This window comes from Leopardus geoffroyi, chromosome A1, assembly GCF_018350155.1.
Source record: "Leopardus geoffroyi isolate Oge1 chromosome A1, O.geoffroyi_Oge1_pat1.0, whole genome shotgun sequence".
NCBI lineage: Eukaryota > Metazoa > Chordata > Mammalia > Carnivora > Felidae > Leopardus > Leopardus geoffroyi.
This window is the reverse complement of record NC_059326.1, coordinates 109,682,196-109,705,632: the sequence shown is the minus strand read 5'-3', so window position 1 is coordinate 109,705,632 and position 23,437 is coordinate 109,682,196. Positions and strand designations below refer to the sequence as shown.

General features: G+C 39.2%; 1 protein-coding gene across 1 annotated transcript in view; it reads left to right on the top strand.

Moving 5' to 3' along the window:
* ZCCHC10 (zinc finger CCHC-type containing 10) overlaps positions 1–7,170 on the top strand; it is a 28,675-nt gene extending 21,505 nt beyond the window's left edge. The window contains exons 3-4 of the mRNA XM_045488870.1: positions 4,313–4,354; positions 5,268–7,170. Of these exons, the coding sequence (XP_045344826.1) occupies positions 4,313–4,354; positions 5,268–5,535 (310 nt within the window). The 3' untranslated portion in view covers positions 5,536–7,170. The remainder of the gene's footprint in view (positions 1–4,312; positions 4,355–5,267) is intronic.
* The last annotated feature ends 16,267 nt before the right edge of the window (positions 7,171–23,437 follow it).

The window sequence follows — 23,437 nt, the reverse complement described above, 5'->3', positions numbered from 1 at the left end:
TGTTTATTTATTTATTTTGAGAGAGAGCACAGCAAGCACAAGCAGGGGAGGAGCAGAGAGGGAGAGAGAGAGAGAGAGAGAGAGAATCCCAAACAGGCTCCGTGCTGCCAGCACAGAGCCCGACACATAGCTCAAACTCACAAAACATGACGTCATGACCCGAGCTGAAATCAGGAGTCAGCCACTTAACCAACTGAGCCACCCAGGTGCCCATAAAAGTGTTTTTAATCATACATTTTTGTGACTCATGGAATACAACATTGGAGGAATTCAAACAGTGACATTGCTACAACAAAACTCTATTCCCAACTGTTGAGGTTAAGAAGGTTTCTTAGGGTCAAATCTATACAAATTAAATACAGGAATTGAATTAATGCTGAACCTTGTTGGAATTTAGCAATAAGATCCATGGATACATTAAGTGGAAAAACACTCGATGTCATTAAGAGATGCATTTCCAATAAATTTACTTTGATGTGTAATAATTATTAAAATTTGTAATGTATTGGGGCATTTGGGTGATTCAGTCAGTTAAATGTCCAACTTTTGATCCTGGCTCAGGTCATGATCTTATGGTTTCATGGGTTCAAGCCCCGTGTCAGGTTCTGCACTGGTGGCCTGGAGCCTGCTTGGTATTCTTTCTCTTCCTTTCTCCTTCTCTCTCTCTCAAAATAAATAAACTTTAAAATTTATAATGTATTTCTACATTGTTTTAATCAATTGTATTATCAGTAATGGCTGCTCAATTCAGAATTTTTAAACACTTTTAAAGTCTTAGGATCATATGCAATTAAAAAATACAATTTTAAGTTAGGTCTCTGTTTTTATTGCCGAGAAATACCATAAATGATCACTAAAAATCTTTGCCATAAAAATACATTAGGATACTTTCTATAGGGAAACGAGAATAAAAGTACAGTTCAGGGGTACCTGGCTGGCTCAGTCAGTGGAGCATTTGACTCCTGATCTCAGAGTTGTGGGTTTGAACCTCATGTTGAGTGTGGAGCCTACTTTAAGAAAAAGAAAACAAAAAGAAAAAAAAGTACAAGTTCAGTGAGGAAAAAAGACTGTAAAAGTACCAACTGTTAAAGATAAGCTTGTTCATAATTTTTGAGTGAATTACAGTAGGTATCAAATTATTGTGGCATTTACTTTCCATTGGATACAATTACCAAATGATATAATAATTTTCTTTTAAAATTATATATATGAGATGAGTCATTACACTTTTCGTTAATATTAAAACTTGGATGGAAAAAAGGAAGAGGCAAAAAAAGTTTTTCAAATTCTTTATTAAGAATGTAAGAGGGCTGCGCCTGGCGGCTCAGTTGGTTAAGTGTCCAACTCTTGATTTTGGCTCAGGGCATGATCTCAGTTCATGAGATTAAGCCCTGTGTCTTCCAGCTCAGAGCCTGCTTGGGATTTTCTCTGTCCCTCTCTCTCTCTCTCTCTTCATCTCCCCTGCTGTCATATGTGCTCTCTTTCACACACACAAAATAAATAAACATTTTTTAAGAAAAGAATGTAAGCAAAAGGGAGGCACCTGGGTAGCTCATCAGTTGAGCATCCAGCTCTTGTTTTCAGCTCAGGTCATGATCCCAGGGTCATGGGATTGAGCCCTGCGTCAGGCTCTGCACTGAATATGCAGCCTGCTTGGGATTCTTTCTCTCCCTCTCTCTCTGCCCCTCTCCCCTGCTTGTGCTCTGTCATTCTCTCTCTTTAAAAAAAACAAAAAGAACGTAAGCAAAAAATGTTTGAAGAGCCCTGTCCTAAAAAAATATAGGGGTGCTTGGATGACTCAGTCAGTTGAGCCTCTGACTTCAGCTCAGGTCATGATCTCAGGGTTTGTGGGTTCAAGCCCTGCACCAGGCACACTGCTATCAATGCAGAGTCCACTTCTGATCCTCTATCCCCTTCTCTCTCTGCCCTTCCCCTGCTTGTGCTCTCTCTCTCGAAAACAAACATTAAAAAAATTTTTAATAAAATAAAGTATAATAGTTACGAATAATTTCAACATTTACTTTGTTTTTCTAGTTGTATGGTATGAATATCTTGTTCTTAAAAATACATAAAACTAGGGGCACCTGGATGGCTCAACCAGTTAAGTGTCTGACTCTCGATTTCGGCTCAGGTTATGATCTCATGGTTGGTAAGAGCCAGCCCTGCATCGGGCTCTGTACTGACAGTGTGGAGTCTGCTTGGGATTCTCCCTCTCTCCCTCTGTCTGCCCCTCTGCCCCTCTCAAAATAAATAAATGTTTTAAAAAAAAAATACACAAAACTACATGAATTTTAGATATGGCTCTATTAGATAAAAACTGCTGATTTTTGGTTCACTGATAAAATGATGAAAGTGTATGAATCTCAGTGATCATGAATTTTTCTGGTGTGATTGATAAATGTACTCCTACCACTTATTTTACCATGAAAATAACAATTGTAGTAATTCCATTATGTGAGACAACTTGACATAAATATATATTTATATTCAAAGACTCAGAAAATAAGGATACAAACATTATCTAGGAAATACAGAGAAGTCAAGAATATAAAAATGTTAAATTTACAGGACAGTGCTATAGTAATAGAAGTAATTATGTAATTTGAAAACCCGATATAGCATGTATATTTGGCAGGAATATAGCAGCAAGCCATTTGTATATTTCATTCAAAAATCATCAGACTTTGTTCTTTATAAATAATGTGAGTAGGGGCGCCTCGGTGGCTCAGTTGGTTAAGTGTCTGACTTCAACTCAGATCATGGTCTCATAGCTCATGAGTTTGAGCCCTGCATCGGGCTCTGTGCTGACAGTTCGGAGCCTGGAGCCTGTTTCAGATTCTGTCTCTCTCTCTCTCTCTCTCTCTCTCTCTCTCTCTCTGCACCTCCCCCTCTCACGTTCTGTCTCTTTCAAAAATAAATAAACGTTAAAAAAAAAAATAATGTGAGGGAACACAGTCTTGAAGTATTAAGTGTCTGGTTTTAATAATAGTAAATAACAATAACTGGAGGTGCCTGGGTGACTCAATTGGTTAAGTGTCAGAGTCTTGATCTCAGCTCAGGTCTTGATCTCGGGGTCATTAGTTCAAGTCCTACATTGGGCTCCACGCTGGTTGTGGAGTGTACTTAAAAAAAAAAAAAAAAACTAACTAAATAAATCAAATAGTAAATAACTGAACATTTAGGGGACATGCAGAAAAAGAAATGGCTATTTTATTTCATTTTATTTTTTTTAATTTTTTTTATTAGAGACAGTGAATAGAGCAGGCTCTATGCCTACTGCAGAGTCCAACACAGGGCTCCATCCCATGACCCTTGGATCATGGCCGAAATCAAGAGTCACATGCTCAACTGACTAAGCCACCCAGGTGCCCTAGAAATGGTTATTTTGTTTTATTTTTAAATTTTTTTAATGTTTATTTATTTTTAAGAGAGAGAGAGACAGAGACAGAGCATGAGGAGGGGAGGGGCAGAGAGAGAGGGAGAGAGAGAATCCGAAGCAGGCTCCAGGCTCTAAAGTGTCAGCACAGAGCCCCATGTATGACTTGAACCCGTGAACCATGAGATCATGTCCTGAGCTGAAGTTGGAGGCTCAACAGACTGAGCTACCCAGGTGCCCCCAGGAATGGTTATTTTATAGACATGTTTTTATTACTTATTTTTGAGAGAGAGTGAGAGACAGTGTCAGCAGGGAAGGGGCAGAGACAGAGGGAGACACAGAATCCGAAGGAGGATCTAGGCTCTGAGCTGTCAGCACAGAACCCAAGGCCAGGCTAAGCTCATGAACCATGAGATCATGGCCTGAGCTGAAGTCAGAGGTTCAACCGACAGAGCCACCCAGGCGCCCCCAGAAATGGTTATTTTAAATTAAAGCTTGCTTTCCTTTTTTTTTTTTTTTAATGAAATAGTCATTTATAAGATAATTCTGAAAACTCAAATTATAGTTGGTGTTTTACTGTTGTTTTGTTATTCCATAAGTAGTTGGTTTAGCCATGTCAACCTTAGCTCAAAACTAAAAAGAATCAAATTGGTGCACTCAGTCCTCTTAACCACCAACTTACCTGGCTTCTAAGATACAGTTGGTAATATCTGTCTTACCCTTTAAGTACTGATTAAGTTGACTGCATGTATCATATGCAGCCTATAGTAGGAAACTAACTTATTGCTTATAACAAGAAAATACTGGAGTCAGTACTTGTCATGAAAGACAAAGTGTTTCTCCAATGTAAAACAGTTTTGGGGATAGCTGAAGGGTTTGCCTGAGCTGTGTATAATCACTATTAACAGGAGCTTTTTCCCCCCTCATGTTTATCAGCATCGGAGAAACTAATGTAGAAAGAAAGACGAAGAAAAAAAGGTAAGTGTGGCTTTAGGAATATTATGTAGATAATAAAGAATACTCATTGGAGGGATGAAAAGAGTGATTTTAAAACACTTGTGATAAAATTTGGATCTGAAATCTCTTGTCTGTAATTCGTGATTAAGTATCATCCCTTTTTCCTCTCTTTACCTGACTGGAATTTATTGGCTTCATTTCTCCTTTTTCTCCAACTTTCCAGAGTATACCTGGAAGTAGTAAATAATTTCTCTTAGAAATCTCTCTTATTCTATTAGAATAGGAAATATTAGGGGCGCCTGGGTGGCGCAGTCGGTTAAGCGTCCGACTTCAGCCAGGTCACGATCTCGCGGTCCGTGAGTTCGAGCCCCGCGTCAGGCTCTGGGTCAGGCTTTGGGCTGATGGCTCAGAGCCTGGAGCCTGCTTCTGATTCTGTGTCTCCCTCTCTCTCTGCCCCTCCCCCGTTCATGCTCTGTCTCTCTCTGTCCCCAAAAAAATAAATAAACGTTGAAAAAAAAAATTAAAAAAAAAAAAAGAATAGGAAATATTATTAGACTGGTAAAAAAAAAAAAAAAATTGTTGACCAGCTATATATCTGGTGAGAGTAAAGATTATGAAACATTTACCATGCTCTCCAAGGCTTAAATAAACCCAACAATTACACTGCAACTTTATTCTAACATGATTCATTCTGGAGTATATTAAGAGTAGGAACACTGCTCTTGAACTCCATCCAGGAGAGTTACGTTATTAAAGTAAAACCCGCGGTTGCTGCGGGATTACTAGTCACACAGTCCCCAGCGTATCACATCTAGGGATCCCGTGGTAGCCAGGCTTCAGTGTATCCATTTACCTTGTTCGCCCATGAAATTGCTTTTTAAACATTCTGTGAAGGGTCAGCTTCCCTTGCATGTAACTGTTCACTGTCTAACAGGTCTAAGAGTGTCACCAGTTCCAGTAGCAATAGCAGTGACAGTTCAGCCAGTGATTCTTCATCTGAGAGTGAAGAAACATCTACCTCATCCTCCTCAGAGGACAGTGACACCGATGAAAGTTCCTCCAGTTCATCGTCTTCATCCTCCACCACGAGCTCTTCCTCGTCCTCTGATTCAGACTCAGATTCTAGCTCTTCCAGTAGCAGCAGCACCAGCACAGAGAGCAGCTCCGAGGATGAACCACCAAAGAAGAAGAAAAAGAAATAGAATCGCTCCGTCCCTATTGGACTGCCGGACTGAACACATCAGTGTGATTCTCGAAAGGGAATTTAGATTGTGTTAAGGCCAAACAGGTTAACCAGTCAACATTTCTAGAGTTTGGAAGTTTCTAAATGTTTTACACATCATAAGAGCATAAAGAGTATTAATAATGGATTATATATGTATGTGTGTGTGTGTGTGTGTGTATATATATATATATATATATATATATATATATATAAAAGACTTTTTTTATTTTAAGGGTAAATCTTGTTTTTCTTTTTTATCTTTAATATGTATCTCTAAAACTTAAAGCTGAATCCAGTAAATCTGTTATTGTGATGAAACTTTTCTTTTCTCCCTGTGAAATGAATGCCACACTTTGTTACATGTTAGTGCTACGAATCAGACATGTTTTCAGGATAATGAACCACAATGTCTGGCAGTGAATTTCTCATGCTTTTGGCTGTGTTATTATGGAAGATTTACTACCTTGTCACTATAAACTTAGAGGAGTTTTCCTCTTAATAAATGTGCTCGATTTTTATGTTTATGTTCAGAAGGTTATTGTGACTTCTTAAATGAAAAGCTCAAGGAACCTATTAATATATTTATGCCTTTTCAGTCGTACAAGTGTCCACTTACTGTGTTATGTCATTCGTTTTCTTCTGGTTCTTAGAGTTACTCTTGTCTGAGGAAAATCAATCTAGAGGAACCTAAAAAGGAACCAAAATTCTGAAAGTACTTAGGAGTCCAATCTTGGTGCCTTTTGATAAGTTGTGTGTATCAGAAAAGAGTCACTTAAAAGTTTAATTTAAGTAAAGTGATATAAATATCTTTGTGTGTTAATATGCTGTAAAAGGTAGGAGAGGAAAAGGAAGAGGAAGAAAGGTAATTTTTACCAAAACTTAGGGCGATGTTGGTTGCCTTTTATTAAGTTTTTCTAAGCATTCATAAAGATTGCCTTTTATTATTTTATTATTATTTTTGCCATTGTGATTTGACAGTTCATGGCAACTGGTCATATCTGGCGATCTACTGAGTAAATACAAATGACTTGGATTAATCTCATGTGTTTACATAGCATAGACACCGTTGAAATGTAGCATGTAAGATTAAAAAGAAATACTGCACAATATTTCTTAAAAGTGATATACTCTGCTGTGGTGAAATTATTTAGTTGTGCATGACATCATTCTATGATGTCTTTTAAGCTTTTTGGAAAGAGGTATCATTTGTAGAAAAATCTTGACTTGGGCTAAATAAGGGTTTTTAAAACTATGAATGTTGTCTTTTTTATATTTTTATGAGAAAGTAGAAAACTGCTTTTGAAAAAATGAGCTTCTATTTAAGTGTTGAAATACACGTATGTTGTAAGTTTAAGGAGCCTGTAACTCCTTGTATGTTTTATAGAACCAGCTGTTTTCAGTGATTGTAAATAAACTCTCAAAACATCATTTCAAAGGCTCCATACAGAACATATCAATTGACAGGTAGATTTAATAAGTTACTAATTAATCCCATTTTACAACGGTAGTCTCTATAAGGGCATTTTTAGCAGTTAAAGAACTTGGAAGAGAAAAGAAAAGTGTACTTAGGTTGCAACACTTGCAATTAAATAAAACTCGTTTGTGCTCACGAGCTCAAGCATCTATTATCTCTTTGCTATTTTACTTAATGCTAGCTCTTATTCCTTTTGAGGGTAAGGACATTTAAGCAAATTCTAATTATTTTTATTGTTGTAACTGTTACAAGGTGTACCTGGAGAAGTACAGAAGGCAGGAATTCTATTCTTTTCTAGTCATACAGTTCATTCAAAACAGAATCAGTGGCGGGGCACCTGTGGGGCAGGGTCGGTTGAGCATCCGACTCTTGTCCACTCAGGTCATGATCCAAGCGTTGTGGGATTGAGCCCTGTGTTGGGTTCTGTGCTGAGTGTAGAGCCTGCTTGAGATTCTCTCTTTCTCTTCCTCTGACCCCCGTCCCAATACAAATAACAAAAACAGAAAACAGAATCAATGGCAAGGTAGAGTCTAACTTCCGAAGAGTTTCTCCATATCCTGCCTAAAAGCAAAAATTTGGAAGTTGAGTCCCTGACGTATGTCTTTTTTTTTTTTTTAGTGTTTCTTTATTTTTGAGGGAGAGAGAGAGAGTACAAGCAGGGAAGGTGCAGACAGAGAGGGAGACACAAAATCTGAAGCAGGCTCCAGTGTCTGAGCTGTCAGCACAGAGCCCGATGCAGGGTTCGAACCCACCAACTGTGAGATCATGACCTGAGCTGAAGTCAGATGCTCAACCAACTGAGCCACTCAGCTCTCCCCCACCCTCAGCAAATGCCTTAAATGTAACATTTCTCAACCACAACCATATCAAGAAGAGTCATTAGATCATAGGTTTTCATTCCACAAACATTTCATTAGTACTTTGTCCTGGAATTAAAATATAGTTGTAGGCTACACATTAGCCCTGGTAATGGGGGAAAAAAAAAAGTGCAGAGAAGGTATACTTCATAGGTTTGCAGAAAAATTTCAAAAATGCTGTTGACATATATACCTCACCCAGCTTCCCCTTATGTTAGCATCTTCCATAACCATAGTTCACCAGCTTTTTTATTAATGTCCTTTTTCTGTTCCAGAGTATGACCCAGAAAATACAGTTAGCTACTAGTCAGTCTGCTACTGTCTATAACAGTTCCTCAGTATCTCCTAGTCCTTCATGCCCTTATTGTTTTAAAAGAGTGTTTTATCAATTTTTTTTGTCTGATGTCCCTCAGTTTGGGTTTATTATGTTGTGATTGAATTAAGGTCGTACTTTTTGGAAGAAAATCACAGCAGTGAAGCTGTCCTCCATCCGCCCTATCACAGGATTTCTAGTGTCAATATGTCTTATTTATTATTAGTGATGTTGATTTGGTTATTTGCTTAAGGTGGTTTCAGTCAGATTTCTTCGTTGTAAAGTTACCCTTTTAGTTAACAGATATCTTGGGAGAGATACTTGTGAGACCAGGCAAATTGTTACTCTATACTCACCCACTAGATAGTGGATCTCATCTACAATTATTCCTGTGATGTTTTGCAAGTGGTGATGTTCTGTTTCCCTCTCTCCTACGCTAATTGGAACTCTCTAATGTGCTAGCTGTCTCTTCTCCGCCATTTTTTAATCTTTTAATTTTTTGAAAATGCAATTGGCTTTATTAAGTAATTCATGAATTGATTAGCATTCCATCTAGCAAGTAGAGAGATGCTCCTCTCCCATTTATTTGATTTTTTTATACTGTGTACTCAGATGTTCATTTTGTCCTGTGAGTTAAAATCCAACAATACCATTGTTTCTTTTGTTGTTCACATTGTTCCTCCTTTGGCTATTAGGAGAGCTCCTTCACTTTGGCTCCTTTATTCTTTAAACAAATCCTCATTGTTTCTTTGCTTGTTGGTTGGCTTTTGGTATTTCCTTACATCCTGGAACCACAAGATGTTCCATGTTTGATGTTCCAATTCAGGTCTCCCTGACCCACCTTTGGAACCAACCACTTCTCTAAGAGGTCTGCCCTGGTTTTTGATTGAAGAATGGTGTTTAGAATCCAGGATCTTGGTGCTATCTTTCTAGGTTTTCTGGATTTTGAGTAACAGTGCACTAAGGTAGTTAGACAACACATGGAATCTTGCCATTAGCTGGAAGAAAGAAGGAGCCATCACCTTCAACATTTCTCCTCTAGCTTTACTTCTCTAGGACTTCCTCAGGAGCAATGCTTTCTCTGACAACAGATGGAAGAGGCAAATTCTTTAATTAAAAATCGTCATTACTGCATCCTTTCCCCCACTATAATATATCTACATTCAGACATGGGCCAAATACCTGTTTAATCACACCAAGCTGAGCTGTTGACAGGGGAAGAAAAATGTTATATATATGTATGACCGTACTGCCATACCTCAGATTATGGGGCCTTAATTGGAAGAAGTTGGCCCAAAGCAATATGTCAAATTGTATGTTTGTATGCTGCCCTGCAGGTTTTTACACCCTGGGCAAATTGTGCCAGAAAAAGATTTAGATGTGGGGTGTGTTGTGTGTGTGTGTGTGTGTGTGTGTGTGTGTGTGTAAAAGAGAGGGGGAAAAGGAGAGAAATGCATTATTAAAGAGGAAAAGAGAAAGGAAAGCCAATACAATACATGGGCTGCAAATGTTAGATTAATTTTAGGAAGGGGTACAGGTGGAAGTTGAAGACCTAGAAATTGCCAGTGTTCTTGAAAAGTCTTTTATGTAACCTCAAGGGTACTTGGCTGGCCACTCAAGGTAATCCGTTAATATCAACCATAAACATAAGTAGAACGCCTGTTTGGAAGATCCTATAAAACAATGTATAATAACACTTCAATAATGGTTTCCTTGGAGTTCACTCTCTAGTTGGGGAGACCAGACACACAGAAACCTGAATAACGAAGAGGGCTTTCAGTTAAACATGGAAAATTGAACCCATGTGTTTATTACCATTCCTCTGAAATCCAACTAAGATGGCATCAAAAAAACAGAAAGCATAGACGCATAAGGCAAAGAGAAAGGGAGAGGAGACGAGATGAAACACAAGAAATGACAATTCTTTCAGAAGCTGTAAAATTGATGGAATAACGGCTACCGATTTAAACCAAGCAAGGCCAAAGCACAAGCCGGCAGTAAGAGAAAAGCAATAGGAAGCAAGCTGATTTGTGCCGTGGAACTCTGGAAAGTCTCCAAACTTGATGGCACCATGCACTTGTCAGCCAAGGTGCAGGCAAGGCTTGAAGACAAAAACTCCAGTGGAAAGTTTATGTGAGAATCTGACTCTACACTCCTCTCCTGTTCGTGCTGTCTTGGTGGTTTGTTTTATATTTAATCCCTTTATCGTGAGATTTTATGAATGCACAGTAGTGAGCCCCAGTGTTCAACCTGCCATGATTAATGATTAAAATGGTTATTATGCTAATTTAAAATTAGAAATGATACAAGTTGCCATATGCTAAGAGCTACTTGGGGCGTAGACAGTAAGTGCTATTAGACCACAATGATAAATTCCTAGCTACATCTTACTCTCCCCAAAATTTTCTGGACAAAACAAGAATGAAAATCCATAGAATTGCTGAATAACTTTTTTTATATGGACATTGTGTTGCACATTTGATAAAATGATTACCTTCCTTAGGAAGTCCTGAGGGTACTCTGAAAAGGTGGTTTCTGTACTAGGCAAATCCATAATAAAAGTCTGGGATCACAAAACATGTAAGCCAAGGCCATTAGATATTTGCACAAAGAAATCATCCGTAACTAGCTCTCTTGAAGGGAATCATGAGTATGTGGACAAAGGAGAAAATGCTCATTCATGCAAAATTTAACAGCTATTGCTAAGTACCTGTCTCTGTCCTCCAAGGATTCACAGGCTATTAATTGACAATTACAGGTATTGCTTAAGTGATAAAAAGAAGTTTCTTGAGAGCTTAGAGTCTGAAACATTTGCTAGGAGAGTTTGGATAAGCCTTTCATAGGAGGTGTATTTGGCTGAGAAAGAATTGGTGGGCATGGCTGGAAGTCTGCTCTTGTGGACACCAATATGGGTTGAGGCTATATGGGAGGCTGGGGGAAGGGATTGCTATATTCCCAAGGCTTATCTATCATGCTAAGGAATTTGTATTTTATCTGGGAGATGGCAGGAGAGCCTCACGTTAAAAAAAAAAACAACACAAAACATTTAAAATCTCAAGAATGTCAAGATTAGAAGTAGAGGATTAAGTGACTTGATCTATAAGCCAACCCAAACCCCAAGACTCCACTAAGAACCAAATTGTGACCTGGGCACCTGGATGGCTCAGTTGGTTGAGCATCCAACTTTGGCTCAGGTCATGATCTCACAGTTTTGTGGGTTTGAGCCCCACGTCAGGCTCTGTGCTGACAGCTCAGAGCCTGGAGCCTGCTTCGGATTCTGTGTCTCCCTCTCTCTCTGCCCCTTACCTGCTCCTGCTCTTTCTCTCTCAAAAAGAAAAAAACATTAAAAAGCAAAACAAACAAACAAAATTGTGCCCCAAATTCTGTAATCTCTGTTTGTGATGGTATAACTTTACTTTTGGATCTGGTATTATTAATGTAATTCTAGGAAGAAATCAAAATAATATTAGATCCTTCAGAAAATATCAAAAAAGGAGAAAAGAATAGCAGTAGAACTAGGAAGGAAAAATTAGTACAGAAATAAGGAAGAAATTAATAAAATCCATGATGTTAATGGTGTGGGTAAATATGTATGTGTGTGTGATTAATACTCAATTATATAAAATACATTGCTTTATTTCATTAATTGATCAGCTTGTAATCAACATTTAAATGCTCAAGAAAAATTGTTTCTTCACATGTTATTAGATTTATTGGTTTAATATCTTTAGCTTTAAGTTAAAAGAATGAGAGATATTATTGTAGGCGTCCAGAAGAGAAATGAGGATCACTCCTGGGGACTTTGGTCATCAGAGTCACTTGATACAGTGACTTGTCCCCACCACTAATGCCAGAGAGAGTACACCCCCTTATAGGAGCTCTACTGTGTGATTTGTGTGCTCTTGCTTATAATTTATGCAAATTCAAGACATTTATACACACCCAGCCTATTAACAATGAGAGCAGAAAGGAGGCGACAAATGTGACAGAACTTAATGATCAACAGATTGCAGTGGAGGGGTGTACGAGGAAAGTTTCCAGATCTGTTGTTTGGATAAATATTGAAACAAAAATATCCATTTTGGTACAGTTTTATTATTAAAACTATAATGGCAGATATAACCTTCACAAATATAAACCAACTCTAGCAACAGGAGAAAAGTCAGACTATTTTATTACCATAATGGAATACTACAGTTTTTCAAAATTTTCAGATCTGGGTATCTGAAAGTGTTGTCTCTAGACTTTCATGGTTACTAAATTGCTAACAGCTCTCATATTTGGATGGTAAGATTATAGATGACATTTTTTCTTTCCAATTTTTCTTTAAAACTTTAACATGGATGGAGCTAAAGAGTATACTGCTAAGTGAAATAAGTCAGTCAGAGAAAGACAAACACCATGTGATTTCACTCAAATGTGGAATCTAAGAAACAAAACAAATGAACAAAAGGGAAAAAAAGAGAGATAAAGAGAGAGAGAGAGAGACAAACCAAGAAACAGATTCTTAATTACAGAAAGCAAACTAAAGGTTACTAGAAGGGTGGGGATGGGTGAAACAGGTGAGGGGATTAAGGAGTTCACATGTCCTGATGAGCACTGGGTGATTATTATAAACACTTAAAAAAAACTTTATTGAGGTGCAGTTGATAGAATAGTCTGCATATATTGAAAGTGTATAATCTGACACATATATAGTCATAAAATCAACACCACAAGCAAGATCATTAAAACTCACCCCCAAGCTTCCATGTGTCCCTTTGTAATCCTTCCCACCAATTCCACCCAGTTTACTCTATCACCCCGCCCCCAATAATCCTGGATAGATTTAAACCTAATGACATCAATAATCTCATTAAATATGAATGGTCTAAACACTCTAACTAAAAGGTAGAGATTATCAGATTGGATAAGAGAGCAAGTCATGCTACTGACCAGAAATGCACAAATAGATATGCCAATACTGATAAACAGAAAACTAGAGAGTATGTATTAATGACAAAATAGATTTCAGAAGACAGAATATTACCAGCGCTAAAGAAGGTCATTTTGTATGGCTTTGTGGTCAATACATGAAAAGGACATAACAATCCTAAATAATTATGCACCTTATAATAGATCTTGAAAATATATGTACTTGCACAAGAACAGACACTCACATCAACAGAACAGAATAGAGAACCCAGAAATGGACCTACAAACGAATGGCCAACCAATCTTTGACAAAGCAGGAAAGAATATCCTATGGAAAAAAGACAGTCTCTTCAGCAAGTAGTGCCGGGAAAACTGGACAGTGACACACAGAAGAATGAACCTGGACCACTTTCTTACACTATACACAAAAATAAAATGGATGAAAGACCTAAACATAAGATAGGAAGCCATCAAAATTCTCAAGGAGAAAGCAGGCAAAAACCTCTTTGATCTTGGCCACAGCAACTTCTTACTCAACACGTCTCCAGAGGCAAGGGAAACGAAAGCAAAAATGAACTACTGGGACCTCATCAAAATAAAAAGCTTCTGCAGAGCCAAGGAAACAATCAGCAAAACTAAAAGGCAACTGACAGTGTGGGAGAAGATATTTGCAAGCGACATATCAGATAAAGGGTTAGTATCCAAAATCTATAAAGAACTTATCAAACCCAACACCCACAGAATGCAAATTGGTGCAGCCGCTCTGGAAAGCAGAGTGGAGGTTCCTCAGAAAATTAAAAATAGACCTACCCTATGACCCAGCAATAGCACTGCTAGGAATTTATCCAAGGGATACAGGAGTACTGATGCATAGGGGCACTTGTACCCCAATGTTCATAGCAGCACTCTCAACAATAGCCAAATTATGGAAAGAGCCTAAATGTCCATCAACTGATGAATGGATAAAGAAATTGTGGTTTATATACACAATGGAATACTACGTGGCAATGAGAAAAAATGAAATATGGCCTTTTGTAGCAACGTGGATGGAAGTGGAGAGTGTGATGCTAAGTGAAATAAGCCATACAGAGAAAGACAGATACCATATGGTTTCACTCTTATGTGGATCCTGAGAAACTTAACAGAAACCCATGGGGGAGGGGAAGGAAAAAAAAAAAAAAAAAGAGGTTAGAGTGGGAGAGAGCCAAAGCATAAGAGACTGTTAAAAACTGAGAACAAACTGAGGGTTGATGGGGGGTGGGAGGGAGGGGAGGGTGGGTGATGGGTATTGAGGAGGGCACCTTTTGGGATGAGCACTGGGTGTTGTATGGAAACCAATTTGACAATAAATTTCATATATTAAAAAAAAAAACAAAAAACAAACAAACAAAAAAAAACCTAACACCCACAAAACAAATAATCCAGTGAAGAAATGGGCAAAAGACATGAATAGACACTTCTCCAAAGAACACATCCAGATGGCCAACCAACACATGAAAAAATGCTCCACATCACTCATCATCAGGGAAATACAAATCAAAACCACAATGAGATATCACCTTACACCTGTCAGAATGGCTAACATTAACAACTCAGGGAACAACAGATGTTGGCGAGGATGCGGAAAAAGAGGATCTCTTTTGCATTGTTGGTGGCAATGCAAGATGGTGCAGCCATTCTGGAAAACAGTATGGAGGTTCCTCAAAAAGCTAAAAATAGAACTACCCTACCACCCAACAGTCACACTACTAGGCATTTATCCAAGGGAAACAGGTGTGCTGTTTCGAAGGGACACGTGCACCCCCATGTTTATAGCAGCACTATCTACAATAGCTAAAGTATGGAAAGAGCCCAAATGTCCATTGATGGATGAATGGATAAAGAAGATGTGGTATATCTATACAATGGAGTATTACTCAGCAATCAAAAAGAATGAAATCTTGGCATTTGCAACTACGTGGATGGAGCTGGAAGGTATTATGCTAAGTGAAATTAGTCAGTCAGAGAAACACAAAAATCATATGACTTTACTCATAGGAGGACTTTAAGAGATAAAACAAATGAACATAAGGGAAGGGAAACAAAAATAATATAAAAACAGGGAGGGGACAAAACAGAAGAGGCTGATAAATATAGACAACAAACAAAGGGTTATTGGAGGGGGTGTGGGAGGGGGGATGGGCTAAAGGGGTAAGGGGCACTAAGGAATCTACTCCTGAAATCACTGTTGCACTATATATATGCTAACTAATTTGTATGTAAATTAAAAAAAAAAGAAAATTAAAAAAAAGAATAGAAAATATATGAAATAAAACTGATAAAAATAAAATGAGAAATAGATAACTCCATAAGTATAGTCAGAGATGTCTTTTTTTTAATTGTTTCTAATGGGATTTTTAATTTATTTTTGAGAGAGACAGAGTGCGAGCAGGGGAGGGGCAGAGAGAGAGGGAGACACAGAATCTGAAGCTGGCTCCAGGCCCTGAGCTGTGAGACCAAGCCCAACACAGGGCCTGAACTCGTGAACTGTGAGATCATGACCTGATCTGAAGTCAGCCACTTAACCGACTGAGTCACCCAGGTGCCACTCAATATTTGATAGAACAAGGAGACATACTCAATATTTGATAGAACAAGGAGACATAAAATCAGTAAGGATATAGAAAACTTGGACACAACCAACCAATTCAGTTGAAGTTGTATTTATAGAACACTCCACCCAACAATAGCAGAATACATATTCTTTTCAAAGTGCACCCAGAGTATTTTCTAAGATATGTTTACCCAGGTAGTCTATGTTCCTAATCATAAAAAAGTCTCATAAATAGAAAAGGATTTAAGTCATGCAAGATATATACAAGGTGTATCTGACCACAGTGGAATTAAACTAGAAATCAATAACAGAACCATTTTTAGAAAATCCCCCAGTGTATGGAAACTGAATAATATACTTCTATACAACCCATGGGCCAAAGAAGAACTCAAAACTCCTTTTTCCTCAAAAGGAAAATTAGAAAATATTTTTAATCAAAGGTGAAAGCAAAATATACTGGTATTTGTGAGATGCCTCTAAAACAGCACTAAGGGGAAATTTATAGCACTAAACATTAGAAAAAAAAGAAAGTTCCTAAATGAATGAGTTCAGCTTGCACCTTAAAAAACCAGCAGGGGGGCACCTGGGTGGCTCTGTAGGTTAAGCACCCGACTTCAGCTCAGGTCATGAGCTCACTGTTGGTTTGTGAGTTCGGGCACCAAATGGGGTGAGTTTGAGCCCCGCTTCAGGTGAGTTTGAGCCCTGCTTCAGGCTCTGAACTGACAGTGCAGAGCCTTCATGGGATTCTCTCTCTCTCTCTCTCTCTCTACCCCTCGCTCACTCCCGCTCTCTCTCTCTCTCTCTCAAAAAGAAAGAAAGAAAGAAACTAGAACAAAAATAACTAGAAGGAGGACCTGGGTGGCTCAGTCAATGAAGCTTCCGACTTCAGCTCAGGTCATGATCTCGAGGATCGTGGGTTCAAGCCCCACATCAGGCCCTACATCAGGCTCTCTGCTGTCAGTATAGAGCCCGCTTTGGATCCTCTGTCCCCCTCTCTCTCCGCCCCTTCCCTGCGCACATTCTCTCTCTCTCTCTCTCTCTCTCTCTCTCTCTCAAAAATAGATAAATAAACTTAAAAAAAGAAACTATAAAAAGAGGGACACCTGGGTGCTCAGTTGGTTGAAAATTTCTTCTTTAAAAAATTTTTTATGTTTATTTATTTTTGAGAGACAGAGACAGAGTGTGAGCAGGGGAGGGGTAGAGAGAGAGAGAGAGATGCCGAATCTGAAGCAGGCTCCAGGCTCTGAGCTGTCAGCACAGAGCCTGAGGTGGGTTCAAACCCACAAACTGTGAGATCATGACCTGAGCTGAAGTTGGACGATTAACCGACTGAGCCTCCCAGGCACCCCTGGTCAGGTATTGTTTGAATATACCTAACATGACTTGAATCATTTTACCCTTATTGGGACTTCTTTTATGATCTGGAATATAGACTACCTTGGCAAATATAACTTTGTGGATGTTCTGAGTGCATTCTGAAAAGAATATGTATTCTACTATTGGGTGGAGTCTTCTATAAATGTGAAGGTACAAAGTTTATGTATGTAAAAACTGAAAATGAGGGGCGCCTGGGTGACTCAGTCAGCTGAGCATAGACATCGGCTCTGGTCATGATCTCGTGGTTTGTGGGTTCGAGCCCTGCATCGGGCTCTGTGCGGACAGCTCAGAGCCTGCAACCTGCTTTGGATTCTGTATCTCCCTCTCTCTCTGCCCTTCCCCTGCTGGCTCTCTCTCTCTCTCTCTGTCTCTTAAAAGTAACAAATAAACATGTAAAAATTTTTTAAAAACTGAAAATGAAATTGAACCAATATAAAAAAATTAGATTTTGTTGTTCATTAGTGGGTTTTCCCCCCTGTGTAAACTGCTGAAAATCACTACAAACATCTGATGAAAATTATGGTTTGGACTGGTATAACCAGCCTTTAAGATGGTTCCCAATGATCCTCATTTCCTGTTATTTATGCCCTTGTATAGTCCCTTCCTACACTGAATCAGGGCTGATCTAAGTAACCAGTAGAATAATACAAAAGTGACAGTGTGTGATTTCAGAGGCTAGGTCATAAAAGGTACTACATCTTCTGCCTTGTCTCTTGAAACTCTCAGTCCATGGCATGAGGGTACTCAAGCAGCCTTGTAGAGAGACCCCAGTGGAGAGGAACAGTCCTCCAATCAACAAGTGGCAGTAACCTACCAGTCACCTCTGATCCTCCAACCCTAGTTAAGTCTTCAAATGATTGATTACCACCTTTCAAGAGGCCCCCTAAGCCAGAACCACCTACCAAAGCCACACCTGCATTCCTGACCCACAGAAATTGTGAGAGTTGATAAATAGTTACTGTTGTTCTAAGCCATTAGGTTTATTTCTCAATGTTTATTTACTGTTGAGAGAGAAAGAGAGAGAGAGAGACAGAGTACAAGCCGGGGAGGGACAGAGAGAGAAGGAGACACAGAATCCAAAGCAGGCTTCAGGCTCTGAGCTGTCAGCACAGAGCCTGACGGAGGGCTCAAACCCATGAACTGCAGGGTCATGACCTGAGCTGAAGTGGATGCTCAACTGACTGAGACACCCACGGGCCCCTAAGCCACTAAGTTTTCAGCCATTTGTTATGAAATAATAATTTGAAAACCCTAATATTTATATGTTTTAAAGTAAACATTTTTTAAAAATTTTTAATGTTTATTTATTTTTGAGAGAGAGAGACACAGAGTGTGAGTGGGGGAGGGGCAGAGAGAGAGAGGGAGACACAGAATCTCAAGCAGGCTCCAGGCCCTGAGCTGTCAGCACAGAGCCCGACATGGGCCTCAAACTCACAAACTGTGAGATCATCACCTGAGCTAAAGTCGGAAGCTTAACCAACTGATCCACCCAGGTGCCCCAAAGGAAATGTTTATTAAAAGACCACATTTAAGTTTTTGCTCAGTGTTCATTTCTTACGAGAGGTTTTCCTAGTCAACCTAGCTAAAAAAAGTACCTGTTTTCATGCTATCCCTTTTCCCTTTTTCCTCTTTGTATTTATACCTGAAAGTTGGTCATATGCATGTATTTGTGTGTCTGTGTCTTCACTAAAATAGAAGCCCCGTGATGATAAGGACTCTTTTGTTCACTCCTGCCTCTGCAATCCAGAATGCTTATGATGCTGTCTGGTATATGATAAGCACTCAGTAGATAATTGTTGAAAGAATGAATAAATGAATGATAAATAAGATTGTTAATGTTTTCATTCACCTTAATAGTATACTTGGACTCATTTCTGGGGTGGAGGTGGGAGTGATGGGCATATAGAGACTGAGCCATGAGCAAATTTGTACTATTTTTCATAATGTTTGCATTAGAATTATTGCACCAAAAAATGTTTTAGGGGTGCCTGAGTGGCTCAGTTAGTGAAATCAGCATCTGACTCTTGAGTTCAGCTTAGGTCATGAGCTCAGGGTTCGTGAGTTAGAGCCTCGCATCTGGCTCTGCGCTGACAGTGTGGAGCCTGCCTGGGATTCTCTGTCTCCCTCTCTCTCTGCCCCTCCCTCTCTCTCTTTCTCTCTCAAGAAAAAAAAAAAAATCTTTGGGCTGCCTGGGTGGCTCAGTTGCTTAAGCATCTGACTTTGGCTCAGATCACGAATGCAGGGCTCATGGCTTGTGAGTTCCAACCTTGCGTCAGGCTCTCCCTTTCAATGCAGAGCCTGCTTGGGATCCTCTGTCTCCCTCTCTCTCTGCCCCTCCCCCACGCACGCTCACTCACACTCTGTCTCTCAAAAATAAATAAACATTAAAAAAAAGACATCAGTTTCTTGTAAGAGATAACATTTAAAAAATGTTTTACAAAATGAAAAAAGTAATGTTTACACCTGTGTTTTTTTTTTAATTCACTTTTCTTTTTTAAAAATTTTTTTTTCAACGTTTATTTATTTTTGGGACAGAGAGAGACAGAGCATGAACCAAGAGGGAGACACAGAATCGGAAACAGGCTCCAGGTTCTGAGCCATCAGCCCAGAGCCTGACGCGGGGCTCGAAATCACGGACCGTGAGATCGTGACCTGGCTGAAGTCGGACGCTTAACCGACTGCGCCACCCAGGCGCCCCTAATTCACTTTTCTTAAAAGGGCATTGTGGTAGGCAGCTTCTAAAATGGCCCCCCATGACTCCTGACTTGTGGTATTCATGTCCTGGTACGTCTATTCCCAGACTGAATTGGGCTGACTTGTGCAACCAATAGAATATTGCAGAAATTGATGTGGCTTCTGAGACTAGATCATAAAAGACATAGAAAATTGTAAGTGGGCTATCTCATTACAGCTGAATTTCTTCACAAAAATAAAAAATGAAAAGGAGGCTATAACCCAAGTAAGTTTCTAAGTGACTCATTTGTTATCCAAGCAAAGAAAGCCATTTACTGCGGGCAAGTTCATTAAATCACATTTGATTGCAGCAGTCAAAGAAATATATCCAGAGAAAACAAAACCGTTTGAGAGTATTAGCCTTTCTGTTTGAACGGTTGCTCAGATTTGAAGACAGTGAGAACAACATCAATAATCAATTAAGAAGCAAAGTAAGTGATATCAACTGGATTTCCTGGACTCTCTTTTTTTCATAATGGCTTCTCTAGTCACAATTATCATACCATAACATTTACCTGTTTACAGTGTATAGTTCAGAGTTGTACACCATCATCAGAATAAATTTCTAAATATTTTTTATCATCCCCAAAAGAAGCCCTGTCCCTATGAGCAGTTTTATTCATCTCCCTCCTAACCACCCAGTAGTTGGTAACCTTTCTAATCTTGTTTCCTCTCTAGATTTGTCTGTTGCAGGCATTTCATATAAATGGAACTACATCGGGGCGCCTGGGTGGCGCAGTCGGTTAGGCTTCCGACTTCAGCCAGGTCACGATCTCGCGGTCCGTGAGTTCGAGCCCCGCGTCGGGCTCTGGGCTGATGGCTCAGAGCCTGGAGCCTGTTTCCGATTCTGTGTCTCCCTCTCTCTCTGCCCCTCCCCCGTTCATGCTCTGTCTCTCTGTCCCAAAAATAAATAAACGTTGAAAAAAATTTTTTAAATAAAAAAAAAAAATGGAACTACATCACATATTGTTTTATGGCTCACTTCTTTCACTTAGCACAATGTTTTCAAATTTCATCTATAGTGTAGCATGTATCAGTATTTCAGTTTTTAATTGCCAAATGATATTCTATTGTATGGACATACCACAATTGTTTATCCATTCATCAGTTGGACATTTGGATTGTTTTCTACCTTGTGACTATTATGAATACTGTTGCTATGAACATTGTGTACAAGTTTTTGTGTGGATATATGTTTTGAATTCTCTTGAGTATATACCAAGGAATGGAATTTCTGGGTCATATGGTAACTTTATGCTTAATGTTTTGAGAAACCAACAGACTGTTTTCCAAAGCAGCTGTACCATCTTACAATCCCAACAGCAATCTGCAAATGTTCTAATTTCTCTACATTTTACCAACACTTGTAATTATCTGTCACTTTGATTATAATCATCCTCGTGAGTATGAAGCAGTATCACATTGTGGTTTTGATTTGCATTTCCTGAATGGCTAATGATGTCGGGTATTATCTCACGTGCTTATTGACCATTTGTATATCGTCTTTAAAGAAATGTTCATTCAGGTCTTCTGCCCATTTTTTAAAACCTGAGCATTTGTCTATTCTCACTTTCTTGATGCTGTTCTTTGAAGCAAAGAAGTTTTTAATTTTGATGAAGTCTAGTTTATTTATTTTTCTTTCATTGCTTGTCTTTTGGGTGTCATATTGTTTTAAGGCTCCTGGACCCAATTCCAACCTGGGAGGGGTTCCCCACACCAAACACTAAGCAATTCTTGGGTATCTGGTGGATGTCTGAGACTTCAACTGAATTCTAACACTATCTACCCTGAGATTGCATCAGATTCTGCTCATTAAGGGCTCAGTCTTACAAGACTGCCCTCTGTCCCTCACTTCAGATGCCAGACACACGCCTTAGGCTGTTACTTGTGCTTCTGACCAACCAGCTATAGATTGCGGAGGTTCCAAACCATCTCCTCCTTAGATTCTTTTAATATGCTAGAGCCGCTTGGGGCAGCTTGGTGGCTCAGTCAGTTAAGCGCCTGACTTCAACTCAGGTCATGCATAATCTTGCGGTTCATGAGTTCAAGCCCCACATCGGGCTCTGTGCTGACAGCTCAGAGCCTGGATCCTGCTTCAGATTCTGTCTCCCTCTCTCTGCCCCTCCCCCGTTCACACTCTGTCTCTCTCTCTCAAAAATAAATAAACATTTAAATAATTAAAAAAATTAATATGCTAAAGCTGCTCACAGAACTCAGGGATACAGTTACTTTCACCAGTTTATTAAAGGATATTATAAATGATATGAATCAACATCCAGATGAAGAGATACATAGGGTAAGGTATGGGCAAAGGGCATAGAGCTTCCATGCCTTCTTCTGGTATGCCACTCTCCCCAATATCCAACCCAGAAGCTCTCAGAAACAGTCCTTTGAGGTTGTTATGGGGCCTTCATTGCATAGTCATGATTGATTAAGTCATTGGCCATTGGCTGATTGGCTGAGTGAGTGGTTGGGGGGTGGGGCTGACAGTTTCAACCTTCTAAATCACACAGTTGGTCCTCCTGGCAATCAGCCTCCATCCTTCAGTGAAGTCCAAAAGTTACCTCATTAATAAACAAAAGACACCTTTATCACTCTCAACACTTAGGGAATGCTAAGGGTTTTGGAAACTGTGAACCAGAGCTGTGGCTATATAACTATATATATAGGAAATGCATTTTGGTCATTCACATATTAATACATTTAAATTATAAACCACAATACCACACATCTAATAAGCCATTACCTAATCCAAGTCTTAAAATTTTAAGCTCATGTTTCATAGTTTTAGCTCTTACAATTAGGTCTGATTCATTTTGAGCTAATTTTTGTATATGGTGTGAAGTAGGGGTCCAAATTCATTCTTTTGTAGAAGGAAATGCAGTTGTCCCAGCAGCCTTTGTTGAAAAGGCTATTTTTTTAATTTGTGTTTTGTTTTGTCTTAAGTTTATTTTTTTATTTTGAGAGAGAACGAGTGGGGGAGGGGCAGAGAGAGAGGAAGAGAAAGAGAATCCCAACTCAGGGCTTGAACTCACGAACCGTGACAATATGACCTGAGCTGAAGCCAAGAGTTGGACCTGAAGCCCTGAAGCCAGGAGTATAACCTGAAGATGAGTTGGATAAGATGTGTTACAGTTATTAGTACCAATATATGAGAAGCAGAAAAATCTCAGTTGAATAGATTTACAAACCTTTTGAAAATGTAAGGTGTCTAAAGCCTTGTGGCAAATATTTGAATTTATCATGTGTTATTGAATAAACAGTGTCAACAGTGATCTTTATTTGCTCTTCTGCACTTAAGCATCATAAATTCCAGGATTTTTTTTTTTTTTTTTTTTTTTTTTTTTTTTGGAAATAAACCTGCATAACCTGACCTGCTGCTACGACACAGCAAGTTGATGGCTTAGTAGTGGTAAAGTGTTATTGTGATTGCTTGAGCTCAGGACACAGATGGAATTTTTCTGTAATTGATGTTAAGATAATAAAACATAGGGGCGCCTGGGTGGCGCAGTCGGTTAAGCGTCCGACTTCAGCCAGGTCACGATCTCGCGATCCGTGAGTTCGAGCCCCGCGTCGGGCTCTGGGCTGATGGCTCAGAGCCTGGAGCCTGCTTCCGAT